This window comes from Gavia stellata, chromosome 4 (genome assembly GCF_030936135.1).
Source record: "Gavia stellata isolate bGavSte3 chromosome 4, bGavSte3.hap2, whole genome shotgun sequence".
Classification (NCBI taxonomy): Eukaryota; Metazoa; Chordata; class Aves; order Gaviiformes; family Gaviidae; genus Gavia; species Gavia stellata.
In genome coordinates, this window is record NC_082597.1 from 5,360,367 (window position 1) to 5,374,546 (window position 14,180).

A 14,180-nucleotide genomic window follows, 5' to 3' on the forward strand; every position below is an offset into this window, starting at 1 on the left:
GAAAGAATGGGAGGGAGGTTTAGGAGTCATTGGCAGAAAGGTGTTTGTGGTTGTTGGGAGAAATACCCTGGTGTAACAGATACAGCGAGTGGAGGCCAAGGGCAGAACTCTGTTTCACTTAAAGTAATGGAAAAATAAACAGTAGAAAACCTGTAATTCAATTTCAAGAGTGCAAATGTCCATAAACCAAAGGAGTTGGCTAAAAATGTCAGCTGGACTGAAAAACTAATGGACTCAAAAGTGGTGATTTCTGCCTGTGGGAAGGGGGCACTTGTAGCAAAATGACTACAGAGTGACTTGTGCAATAACTCCTTCCAAAAGGATGTTGGAAAGAAGCGTCATACCTCTAGGAGAAAGGGACTGTTAGCAAAGAAGTTACGTCTTCAAGGCAAAAGACTGTGGAGGTGAAGTCAGGCTTGGCAGAAGTCAAGCTGAATTAAATGTTGTGAAGGATGTTGAGGAAATAGGAAAAGAAGGGAAGAAGGAGGACTGTGGAAATGAAGACAGGGAGAAGATGAAGGATAATATCCGTATGAGCCAAGAACAGAAAGATCCCATGTTCATTCTGTCCTTTACTGAGAACTACTAGGACAAGATGGATAACAGCAGTAGGTTGACAGTGGTGGAAATTACCATAATGAATCGGAAGCAAAATATAGGGACCTTTACGCACTGAAATCGAGGAATAGGAGAATCTTTCTCCCAGCTTGTGGAAGAACTGGGTCGTGAATTTGCAGACTCAGTGACAAGTAATTTTTAATACATTTCTTTATATTTTAAAATGCAATGTTTGTTAAATCTTTTTTTAAGAAATAATAGAAAAAGCAGAAGTGCTGAAGAAGGGAAGAAAGGAAGAGTAATCTAGACAACCGGTGACAGCAGTACACATAAAACAAATTTTGGAGGAAGGGTTGATTAAAGGCTTGGAAGTAATGGAATAAAACACAAAACGGAAGTGAGCCGTACCAACAGGCTTGATATCAATCTTTGATAAAGCAACTGATTTTCTAGGTTAGCCTAGTCTGGTTGGCAGTCCCTGCAAGAGCTGTGGCTGGCAATGGCTGATTTTTTTGCCGTGCATCTCGGGTATCTGTTTCCACCACCAACGCTGTGAGCAGCTGCCTCCACCTCCCACTGCTGAGTGATTTCTGCTGGACTGGGGAAGCAGTCGCTGGGTGCAGGATCAAATCGCTTGCCCTCCAAGGGGAAGTCTCAGCTGCAGTGGAGAAGAGCTGGGACACTCGCATGTGCGTAGCTGGAATAAAGTTGACATCTGTCCTACCACTGGGAGAAGGGATGCTGTCTTCTGGATGAATAAAGGATGGCGAATCCAAGCTGGATTTCAGGAAAATGCTTAATACTACCACAGAGGACATTCATAGTGAAGCTGGCAAAGACAGGATTAGCAGAGGAACGGCTCAGTAGTAAGGAACTAGCTCAAAGCAACTGAGTTGTAAGAGAGCTTATCTAACCGGAGAGGAGGTTGCTAGTGAACACACTCAAGGATGTATTTCAGGACTGGTTTGATTTAATAGTTTCCTTTAGAATTTTGTCAAAGAAGGAGGTAGAACGCTGATGGGTTTTGTTGGCAGTAAGGTTGAAGGACCATGTCAGTACAAATGAGGATCCGACGATTGTCTGGAAAGAACTGAATCCCCTTGAATAGAAGGGAAAAAATGGTATTTTATTCAGTAAATGAAAAATTGCAGTTAAGGCTTTGCATTTGAAGTTTAAACAAGAGAAACTTGAGCCAGAAGTAAAGAGCTGATTAGTAGATGTATCACTACGGTAGGTGCATTAAGTGGGTGAGGGATCATCAGTTGATCACAGAATGACGGAGTTGCCAACCTGATAGAAGTGTGACCGTAGGATGCATTGCAAGAGGTAATTTTAGCAGAGATAGTGGAAGTGTCCGGGCCATCGTATGAGAACCTGTTGATACTTCATCTGAAATGTTATATTCAGTTCTTGAAGGCAGCTTGTATTCAGGAAGGATGAATTGGGAAGAGCAGGTGCAGAGGAGGGCTCGGAGCGCTCTTAAGGGGAGCATAGGGGAGTCTCTGTTATGATAGAAGAGGAGAGCAACTTTGTGTGTTTAGTCTAGCATGTGAAGAGGGGATATGATTGCTGGCTACAAATACATCAGGCGAGTAAACATTTTGGAGGGAGAAAGCAATTTAAGCTAAAGAACAATGTTGGCACAAAAACAAATGGGAATTAATTGGCTATGAATGTAGGCTGGAAATTAGAAAAGGTTGCTGTGCCACCAAAGCAGTGAGATCCTGGAACAGGGTAATGGTGGGGACAAAAAGATTAACCGGTTTTAAGACGAAGCTCAATAAACTTGTGAATGGGATTAGGTGACACGATGCCTGCAGAATCACTAGACTCATTTGTCCAGGAAGGGATATTTGCGTGGTTTTGCCATACTGATGAAATGGAGAATGGGCTTTTGAGCTCCATGTGCACCACTGAAGGTCAACACACTTATGTGGAAGTTCTGCCATTTGTATGAGACCAGGTACTGTCCCCAAAAATGGATAATAACTTGAAGTAAGTGTTCAAAGTTCATTTTCCTTGCTAGGTAAGAATATCACATTGCAGACAATTTATCACATGAAAATATTTATATTTTTTTAATTTCAGGTTTAAGTACTGAAGTCTTTTCACTTGCAAAATTGCTCAGGGCTCTGCTGGAGGTTTGATACATTTTGGCACTCTGCAAACGCGCAAGTTGGTCATAGCGTGTGTTTGTGGAGCTTGTATTTGCCAATATGACTTGTTTGTACAGAATAAAATATTCAGCAGGGCATAGGAGATAAAAACTAAATTTCCCTTTCTAAAAGTAATACGGGAATTAGCCTACATTACAGGGCTTAAATTACACTGATTCTCCTCCAGGGTTGGAATAAAATTTTCAAAATCACCTCTAATCTGTGAAGAATCTAAACCATATGGAAATCTTCCTAATTCCCCTGGGTGTTTTTGACACTGTTACCCATAGGTCTTAGAGTATTTCATTTTTTTTCTGGTTCTCAGATTTTTCATTAATAAAATAGTTACACCACTTAATTTTCTAGCATCAAGGAACTTAATAAGGGAATATCAATACTAATAGATAATAATATCACTCATAATAATCCAAGTGAGTTGTACTAATTTTAATTATGTCAGTGAGTTGATGGTGTCATTTTCCTAGGTACAAAGACCCCTTTAGCTCCTGCTCCTTGCTTAAAAATGGGTTCAGAAAAGAATTAGGATTTTTCAAATGTTGTTTTTCCTTTGGGCAAAGAAACAGCTTCTTTGGAGCTTTGCCTCTGAGAAACGAAGATTGCTGTAATTTTTAACTAGACCTTTCGAAGTACTGATGCAGCATTTTTTTGGAGCTCATCACCCACAGCAATCATTCAGCCCTGTGGCTCATATCCTATTTTTGAAAAGCCATTTCCTTTCGGTGCACATGTCTTTTCCCTGTGTTTATATGAAGCAGTCAATGGGGCTTTCAGCCGTAAGGATCAGAATGAAATCAAATAAATTACTTCCAAAGATAGGAAACCATTTCACACCTTGGAGCCTCATTTTGCTCCAGATGTAGCGTGTTACAGCTGATGCCAGTTAGAGCCGATGACAAACCAACTGACCTGTCGCCACACTTAAAATCTTGGTAGAATTTGCGCTTTGCCTGCAAGCCAACACTCCATTTTCATCCTGTTTGAGTTTGCATCTGTAGCTGTGAATGGGGTGATTGCCCCAGGGTAATGATGAAAATGGGTTTTCATTTGCTCTACCATTATGAAGAGGTGTATCGATACAGGCATTCGATTATAAATGCATCAAGGTTCTGTAAGAAATACAGTTCCTGCTAGCGTTTAAAAAGAAATCCGAAGTGAATTTAGGTTAGACACAACCAGATACACAGTGTTTACATTAATTCTGGTTTTTTTTTTAAAGGGAGTGGTAGCCTTTAGTTATGATTTATAGAGACTTTTATTACCACATCTATTCCAAGGGTTTTCTCACACCCATTCATTCTGGAGGAACAATTTTGATTCAAAAACAACTTTAATTGACTTTTTATCTTTCAGTGTAGAAGGTGTTTGTGATATATTGTCAGGCAAACAGCCTGCAGAGAAGTATAATTCTTGTCTTGGGCCGCTGAGTGTATCGATGGTGGTTGATGTTCATTTGTATTTGATTACCTCAAAAAATATTAATCCAGCCTCAGTTTTAGAGTTTTTGGATTGGGGTGAGGAAGGAGGTGAAATTTTGTCTTATTTAGTATTGTACTTGCAGACTTTTAATGTACTTGCAGTGCTGATTCTGGAAGCCTATGAAAAACACATTTGGGAAAGGAGGTAACAATGTATGTATGGTGATGTCCAAATGTAGAGTTTAGTTCCTAGCAGGGACCTAGGTACCAGGAGGATCGAAGCTTTGCTGTAGTAAGTACCGCCTACTTGCAGTGTGCTCTGTGCCTCACTTTTCCCATCTATAAAATAGAGCTCATAAATCTTGCCATCATTTACATAGTGTTTTGATATCAGGTTTCTCTCCAAGTCTGAAGTAACGTTAATTATTAGTCGTGGGACTGCTATTTCCCTTTGATTTCTCCCCACCTCCATATTGCCATGTATGCAGCCCCTTCGTCAGGAAGGAGGACAGGCTAAACCACCCTCGCTGAGATTACTCCATCACCTCTAATGGTGTAGCACAAAGCCATTCATTTCTCCACTGTGGAGTCTAAAGTCTCTGAACTTTATTAGCCCAAGGGAGTGGTAGGCCTAAGCGTGCTCCGAAATGCCGATCTCCTGTTTTGATAACTGAGCTCTAAAATCAAGATAAACAAGCTGCCCTATATACTGAACGTGTCCTAATTGCACACTTCAAGCAACCCAGCCAATCAATGAGTGTGTGTCGCCCGCTAATGAATATTTGTAGTTTTGGAAGATTTCGTATGTGATGTTCCTTGTAGCTTCTGCAGTTATCGGCAGAGTGGCTTCAAAGACCCTGTCCAGGAGGAGAACCTGGCTTTATCTAGACCAAGAAACTATGTAATTTCATTTCATATGTTAGCCAGGCATGATCACTCCTATTCAAATTATATTAGCTAATACTTCTTTAAAACTGTTTACACTGTGTGCAGAGTTGTGTTTAAAATCCTATTAGCTAATACATTTCCTAGTCTAGACGCAGGGAGGGTTGACTCCCTGAAGAACTCATAGCAGGACTTTGTTTACTTGGAGGGGGTAGAAGAGGGAGGCGGGGAGTGAAGGGGTAATGATGTTTGAAACCGTCCAAATGACTTTTGCTGTGCCAAATATTTTGCTGTCTGGCCCTCTCCTTGCTTTTATTATTGCTAAGATTTTTTTTTTTTTTATTGAGAGGTGGCTCTCAAGTCGTGAGGGTAACTTTGGAAACCATGGGAGTATTGCTGCCAACCAAGGTCTTGGGCGTTCAGCATTGGGAGCCAGGGCTCTCTGCAGGAGCAGTGGAAGGAAGAGGGCACAGAAGAAGCACCTGAGTCGGGGTGGCCAGTCTGGCAGGAGCCCCAGGGAGCCGCGCACTAAGACTTTTCGTTAAACGAGAAACACATCATGGACATTCGAGAGTCAAAGAGAAAACTTTCTTGGTGGGAGATAACAGTGGGTTTTCGGATGTACCCCGCTAACAGGAGAAAGAGACTGGATTTGATGTGTAGGTTGCTCCCAGGATGGCCTGATAATAGGACTTCCTTCCTTCTGCAAGTCACAGACAGTTTAAGTTACGAGTCCTGTACTTCGACTCACAGTCTAGCACCTTAATGACACATTTAAAGAGCCTGACCTCCCAGAGTAGGTACCTGAAGCAATCACTAGGACATTAAGTGGTGTGAAAGCCTTCAGTGTTGCTGATGGCGATTCATCTAACGCCTTTTAGATGCTGCTCCACTCGAAGTTTCTGAACTTCCTTGGGTTTGGTTTTCTTCCCCTAGTCATTCATAGTATGCCTGGGAAGGTAGGTGTGATGCTGCAGTTGGCAGGTTGCTCCGTTTCCTTTTACTAAGTCTGGTTTTACTATAACTTGCCATAGTTCCCACGTAGTAGTGCAAGTGGCATATCTTGGGAGAAAAACACTGTTGTCTCAGCCAAGCATTAACTGCTGTTTAATTCCAGACCTTTCTCAAATGGTGGCTTAGATTATTGACTTGAAATGCAGACAGTGTCTCCGATCACAGTGATACTGCCTTTTGAGTATCATAAGAGAGTTGGAGTAAACTCTAAAGTTGAATGTAACATTCCCATTGACGGTGGAGCAGCTGGACTTTCCTGATTCTCAGGAGTTGTTGGAATTTGATTTTTGTCATGGTTTTCCTCTTGATGTCTCCGTTTTTTGCTTTCTTCAGATACTCTCCTCTCTGGAATGTCTAACCTTTCTTTAAATCGCCTTCTTCCTACAGTCCCGTCACAAATCAATTGCACTCCCACAGTTACCATTCAAATATAAATAAGTTAGTTAAATGATTTACCAAAATGTGGTAAAACAAATAGACCTATCCTGTGTTTTAGTTGAGGGTTTTTTGGTTTTGTTTTCTAAACCAACCTTTTCCTTCTCTTTATGTTTCTAATCTAGAGCCTTATAGTAAGGGCTTTTTCTGTCTTGTCCATTAAATTGCATACACATCAATAAGACTGTGTATCAACATTCATTAATAAATGTTGGGTCCTCTATGTATCCCCCTTCCTGGGCAAGATTATTCTATACTGTGTATTTACTAGAGCTACATCCTGTCTACTTCAGCTACTCGAGTAAGTAGCAATATTTTAACTGCTGAGTATATAGTGTGCGTCATTTATTTGTGCTGACTAGATCCACTGCTGATTTCATAAACATTTGGGGAAAGAAATACCAAACTAGCAAATATTTGGAGAACCCCCTAATGTAGGATCTTAAGAGGATGATATCGTCTCTCAGTTTGAAGATTAAAATCAGTGCTGTTCACAGCTGATTAACTTTCCTTTCTAATATTTCCCACAAATTGAGCTAATGTAATAAAACTTAATGAAACAAGGTTTAGTAAAGCCACAGAGAATACTGCTATGACAGCGAGCTGTGGAGTGGTTCAGGCTGTCCTGGCATTCACTTTCTAATGGCTCTGTGCTTTGTCCTGTCCAATGGATGGGTGTAGCAACAACAGTCCTTGCATTGGGTTGAAACAGCCTCTTTGATGACTCAAAGGTGATGTGAATTAGCTGAACTATATTTTCTTTATATCCAGTCGGTGATCGATCGTTGCTTTCTTTCCCATCAACTCTAACGATTCTCATTTTTGGTCCTACAGAGTCATCAGCAAAGTGGTGCCAGCTCCAGAGGCCAAACCTTCTACTCCTGTGAGCCGGCCCAAAACACCTCCACCCGTGCCGTCACCGGTACCAGCTCCCGTTCATGTCACCCCTCCTCCAGCTCCAGCTCCTCCTCCTCCACAGGCTACTGTCTCACCAGTCCTGATCCCACCGCCCTCTCCAGCCATCTCCGCAGCAGGAGGCTCCAAAGCTCCGGTTAGGAGCGTGGTGACCGAGACCGTCAGTACTTACGTGGTAGGTAGCACACACTGCCGTGTTTTGTCCCAGTGCCAGTGACATTCATCTCTTGAATTGTTGACCTCCTGGGTGACTCATTGTCTCAAACTGATGGTGCGTGGACTTGTGATGTTGCTCTGTATAAAGCTACTCTTTATCCAGCCCTTGCTTCCATGCACGCGTTTTGAGGGGTTAATAACTTAATTAAAACACTACTACTTGGACTGAATTTTTCTTTGTTCCCAGTTCATTGTTTAAGTTTCTTCTAACAAGTCCAGTTATATTCCACTTGGTATTTTCTGCTAACTGAGCAAGAGCATTTATTTTTGGAGGTAGAGATTTTTTATAGATGCTTTTATAAGTGCTGAATTGAAACCTCAGATGTCAAAACTCGCCATAGATTTTGCTGTCAGTCAGGTGAACTACAAAACCCTCATACAACATCAAGGATTTGACTTAGCCCTCATTTGAAATGTCTAGAGTTCACTAATCTCTTTTCTGGTTTCTTCAACATACAGAAATTGCAAATGTTTGTGCATTGCAGAAAGTCTGTAGCTATTTCATCAGCCTGTTTGACATATGCTCTGAACTTGGCCTCTGTCTGGTAGCACTGAGACTTCTTCATTCCTTTAGAAAAGTCTCCCATCCAACATGATGTAGGAACTGCATTCTCTAAAAGGACGTGGACATACCTCTAGGCAGGACTAGGATTGCTGTGCTACTGAAAATTTCTGCTTTAGATGCAATGTAAAATGGAAGTCCTGACTGTTTCTGGTCATCGAAGAGCAGCAGATACCATTAACAACAGCAGTAGCGTTTTCCTCCCTGTCCTGGCTAAGTTCCAGCTTGGTTGGTGACACCTTGCTTATCTGTAGCGGGTGGCAGTTTAAACATCTCACCATTTAAAACACCTGAAACTTGCTTTTATTGCAGAGTTCCCTATGCTTTAATTGCAACATATGCATGATTTTTCTCTCTGTTTTTATTCCTGTTTTTCTAATGATTCCTAGTGTAAATCTCCTCTGCCGTTTCTAATGGAAAAGGTGCTCTTCTCTGCTGGACTTTAACTGTTGTATCGTGTTACCCGTCTCTATTTAAACAGCTGCTACCTTTCACTCCCGAGTTGGTTACAGCACTAGATGACCTCATATAGGCTGTGCATATCTTTAGGGTGCAGGATACACATCCTCACCTTCTGTATCGCAGGTGTAAATGCAGTGTCGCTCACGTATTACAGTAGCGCCCAGAAGCTTGGAGATTCACTCTAAGAGAGAAACATTTCCAAAATACTGTCCTACGTCCGTTTTTCTTCAGTGACCATCAAATAACTTGGAGGTGATGTTAATTTAAAGAAAGAAAACCTAGAATTTTACCTAGGTACTTCTGGTGGTAACACTCTTAGCACCTTGTGGAGAATGTAGGAATGGACATGTAGGCTCCAGGTTATTTCTTTCTTTCTTCAACATGATGGTTGAAACCAGGGCTTTACTGCATTAGGATCCAGCTACGTGCACAGGCAGAGAGACTCGTGATGTGAGACGTTTATAAGTCAAAAAGCTGAGAGAGAGGTTGAGGAAGAAGGGAATAATTGATAGCCAGTAGCGTCTTGTACAAAGGGAATCCAGGACACAGAATGATGAAACGGCTTTCCCCAGGTCGCACGAGAAAGCTCTTCTAGAGATAAGATTGGAGCCAGTGTGACAGAGGTGCGCAACTCCCTTCTGCGGGGGAGGACAGGAGGGTGATTTTATAGTTTAAAAAAAATAAGATACGATGTGGGATCTCCCTCTAAGATAGCATCTCAGTAAGTGTGCTCTGATCATTAACTCTCAGCGGTTTGTACTAAAATAGCATTCAGCAATCACATACTGTCCCTCCTTCCACGACCCTTGGCTCATTAAGGAATGAGAAGTGACGCAATATTTTTAACATCATCATCCAGCAGTCCAATTTCTTGTTTAACAAAGAGGCAGAAGTTTCACTGATTATAGACCACCCTGCCCCTCTGCAGCCCCTGAAAGCCTGAGACAAGTATTCTGCAGACAGACATCCCCCCTGAAAAGCTAAATTTGGGAAAGTTCTAATGGGGAAACATCAGGCAGCGGTGCCTACACCTGGCACCGCCGGTGCCTAAAAGAGGCAGCCCCATGGACGGGGTGCCTGCCAAGTGCCAGTGCCCGTGCCGGAGGACGGTGCCGGTGCAGACGGGTTGCTCAAGCAGGTCGTAAAGCGCTGTAGTTGTCAGCCCGACAGCCCACAGCATTGCTTCTCTGCAGCACCGGGGCACAGCATCTCCTCCTTCCCCAGCAGGATTACCCCACAGAAATGACTACGGCCTCTTCACGCCGAGCGCAGACGGTTTACCTGCAGAGCAGATGCTTCTCTACCAACTTAAAAAGACTTTACAGATGTGAGATTAGATGTGTAGATAGGAATGATTATTGCAATCAATCAGCTTTAAAGTCGAGTTCACTGTATGACGTTGCCTACTCCATTTTGCTGTTGGGAAGGGGATTGTTCCCTGCTTAATATTCCTGAGCTTTGTATTTTCTAGTTTTAAATCACAAAAAAAAAATCAGGACTTTAAGAGGAGTCAGTCAAGAGTGGTGCGTTGGTTGCAGCTCTGGTACATTCTTGTTGATTTTTTGGGAAGTGGTGTAAGATGTACAGACCACCGTGTAGTGGTTTTTATTTTTCTAAGAGCATTTGGGGCTTTTCATCCACTACTTTTTAATATCATTTTTGTAAGCAAAAAGTTATTGCCTTAGATATGTGTAAATGCACTAATACACAAAAGCTGAGAACAAAACAGTTTATGTTTTTAAGATTCAGTGATAATGTGCGACTCTTCATAAAGGAATGATGAAATCCGGGTAGTAACCCAGACATTTTGTACTTTGTATTGTTAATTGCACTTCTTTGGGTGGATTTTGTGACATTTTGCATGTATGTTTTTACCGAAGAACTGTTAAAGAAACCACTTGAAATTGAAAAATACAAACAATGGGTCTAGCAGGATATAAACATTAAAAAAATTTCATAAAGCTCAGAATATGATAAATCCAGTAAGCAGCTGCCTAATACTGTAAATGATCTGCCTCTGCTGTTTCGTTTACCCTTTAGTAAATTGTACTGTGACATAAATGTCATAAGGGGAATGGAAAGTTACTCAGTAACAACTTTTTTTATATCCTGATCTTATCAGCTAGTTGAAGTTGAAGACTTTGGCTAATAAGTAATACGGCAAGATGTACACATGGTACTGTATATTTTACACGCATATAAGACTGTTATCTTACGCGGGAGGCTGCCGTTGCTCGTTCTCGCCATTAACAGGGTAGAATTTAAAAAGTCGCGATAGTAGAGACAGAGAAGGAATTGTGTCCTTAAGCCCTGGCTGCTATATGCGAATGCCTATGCTTAGGTCGGGTGGTATAACTGGCTTTACTGGTTTACAGGACGATACAGAAAAATGCATGCGTTTATCATCATGTATAGGAAAATCAATTAAAACATAATGCCGAGCACTTAGGAGCAGAGAATACATAAATAACAACGGTGGCCGGTGAAGAGCTTTGTCAGATAAGCAAGAAACTTTTTTTTTTTTTTAAATGTCAATTTTGCTGCCTGCTTCGCCCTGAAAACCAGCTAACTTTCCTTTTCTTTGCACCAGATCCGAGACGAGTGGGGTAACCAGATCTGGATCTGTCCTGGCTGTAACAAGCCAGATGATGGCAGTCCAATGATAGGTTGTGATGACTGCGATGATTGGTATCACTGGTAAGTTGCTCTCATCCATCCTGTTCTGCTGTTCCCTGGCAGATTGGGGCTGTATTATTAAAAACCATTTTTTTTTTTATGGTTCGTGATGCTGGGAATATTTAAATGGCTTTACTGTGTCCAATTTAATAATCTGGAAGATATTTTTATCTCTGTTTCTCTGGAATTTGAAGAAGCAGATTTTAAGCTGTGAAGGAGAGTTACTTTTTAATTAATGGGCATTGGTGATAACAGTTGTTTTTGAAACTGCTGGGAAATATTGCTGATTCCGGTAGTTTTGTGAGAACTGCAGGATTATGAGCATAGTGTATACAGATAGACATTTCAAATTATGAAGCATTGTATGAACGGTAATATAAATGTCGGCTCTTATAAAAGGGTTGGAGGGAATTAATCACTTTTTAGGCGTTTTCTTTAACAGCTACATAAAATCATAAGGTTTTTTGCAGATGTGTTAAAGAAGCATTTGAAATTATTTTAAACCTAGACTATTATACCTGAAAGTGCACTCGTATTTTCTATTAAAATAACGTTTCTTATCTGAGTGTCCTTTCAATACATTTTTTCTTTGTTTCAAAGCAAGTTCTTTTTTAGGTTTCTGTTCGATCATTATATTCATTAAGATAATGATAATATAATTGCTATATTTATTTGAAGGCCAGATCCCGTCTCCCACTGAAAAGTTTCATTTCTTTGGGTAAGAAACAAAAGTGGCGTTACTCCACTGAGATGATACGATGTCTTCCTGTCCTTCACAGGCCTTGCGTTGGGATTACGACTGCACCCCCAGAAGAGATACAATGGTTCTGCTCCAAGTGTGCCAACAAAAAGAAGGATAAAAAACACAAGAAGAGGAAGCACAGGGCACACTGAAGACTTCTCAGCGGACCGAAGTCGTGCGGTCGCCGTGGCACCTTCTGCCCTGACTCCCTTGCAGGGGGGATCCAGCCTGCTCGTGTCTCACCCTCCGTCGCCAGCTGGTAGGGTTGTGACTCTGGAGTGAAGCAGGGGCGAGGAGATGCTCTCCGCTGGGGGCTGTTGCCTTTCGCAGACCGTCCGAGCCCAGGGCGTTGGATTTTGGTACATTCTGATGCTGTCTTTCACCTACCGAGGGAAATTTGCACAGAGCGATATGAAGACTTCGGCAGTTCGCGGTACCGCTCCCGCTCCCGTGGCTCGGCAGCAGCAAAGATGAATGTTGTAAATACAGATATCTGTCCCATTCTTTCTCGATTTGGTATTAATCCCTCTTGAGCCTTTGCAGTAAGGTGCTGAGAGGAGGAGAAAATGTAAATTGCAGTAAGTTGTAAACTGAGGAGACCTTCTGGAGTAATTTCTGTAGTCTGGATACAGTTCAGCCTCTACTCCTGCTGAGCCAGATAATCATAATGTGGAAATAAAAAGTGACCGGTAAATATTTTTGTGACAAGAATATATGAAGCTTTTTTCCTTGATTTTTAGTACTAACATAAAATAAACACGTTCAAGCTTTTGTGATATATCTTCTATTTTTAAAAAAAAAAAAGTTTCTATTGTGTCGATTTTTTTCTTCCATGTGAATTTATTTCGGTGGACCTGTAATATATTTTATACTTTGGTTTTTTAGTCTTTGTCAACGTACCTTTTCATTGCTTGTACATTTCATTGGTGTGTAAAAACACTTCCCATTAAAAGGTTTTCACACGTGTAAATACCTGATATTTATAAAGTAATTTTTTTTTTGTTAATTATTTTTTAGGGCTTGAGGATTTTTATTTTCATTTGCCTGAGAATACAAACCTAGCAGCTATTAAAAGCCCGCGTGACATACGCCTGTCCCTATGGCTTTAAGGGATTGGCGAGATCCACCCCAGCGGTGCGCGCACGAGGAGTCGGCCAGCACCGTAATTAGGCCTCGATTCCGATACTTAAACATGTGGTAACTTCTTAAGAAGTGAGTAATCCTATTGCCTTCAAGGAGCCTGTTCCCACACTTCGTTCTACATGTGCTTAAACGCCTGCTGAATTGAGAGCTTAGGCCAGGGGGCTCTGCGCTTTTAACGGTAGCTACGGTGTGTTGATCTGTAGCCGCCGTAGCTGGAACTGAGGGTTTTTTCTTTTTTCCCCCCCTTTTTTTTTTTTAACAAGTGGTAGCGAGTTTGCCAAAACAATCGGCTCGTGTTTAGATGGAGAAGATGCAGAATGGCGTCACGCGGAAGATGCATTGCTCTGCTTTGTGTATCCCCTTGGAAAGACCAATAAAGTGAATACGAGTTGTAGTCCCCATTGAAAATGAGGGGGGAAATTGCAGAGCAAAAAAAAAAATAAGGCAGTATTAGATATTGTAGTGCAATGGGTCTCAGAGCTAAATAAAATACAAGAATAAGTCTGGAAAAAGATTTATACCTTTTGTTTCCAAAGCGATTTTAGACTTCAGTGATTAATTCGGGGATATTTCTACTTTAAACTGTACAGTGAGAAACATCTGATGTTTGAGAATATGGCCTTTTAACCTGTTGCGCAGGTATTAAGAGTTATTTTTTAAATGCATCCAAATTGATATTAATGAGAATGAATTAGTCATGTTTTTAAAAGTACCAGTCTAGTTAGGGAAATGAGGCTTTGCTGATAGAACTGTTAAATTGCAAATCAGTGGAGATATGGATGAAATTGGTTTATTAAAAGTGCACTGTTACCTTCTTTGTTCAATGCCACCTCATTTATATTCCGTCCCTGCTAATTACCAGTCAAGAAAGTTCTTGGGTTTGACTTTTTTTTTAATTTTATTTTGAATTGTTGGATGTTGCAAAACTGATTCTTGTTTTTTTCCACGTGTAATGTGCAGACATACAAAATACACAGTCT

The 14,180-nt window shown here is 41.2% G+C and overlaps 1 protein-coding gene across 1 annotated transcript in view; it reads left to right on the forward strand.

Annotated features, from left to right (window-relative positions):
- The window catches only part of TAF3 (TATA-box binding protein associated factor 3), a 116,591-nt gene extending 103,658 nt beyond the window's left edge, over positions 1–12,933 (forward strand). Inside the window, exons 5-7 of the mRNA XM_059816451.1 lie at positions 7,319–7,574; positions 11,230–11,336; positions 12,095–12,933. Of these exons, the coding sequence (XP_059672434.1) occupies positions 7,319–7,574; positions 11,230–11,336; positions 12,095–12,209 (478 nt within the window). The 3' untranslated portion in view covers positions 12,210–12,933. The remainder of the gene's footprint in view (positions 1–7,318; positions 7,575–11,229; positions 11,337–12,094) is intronic.
- The last annotated feature ends 1,247 nt before the right edge of the window (positions 12,934–14,180 follow it).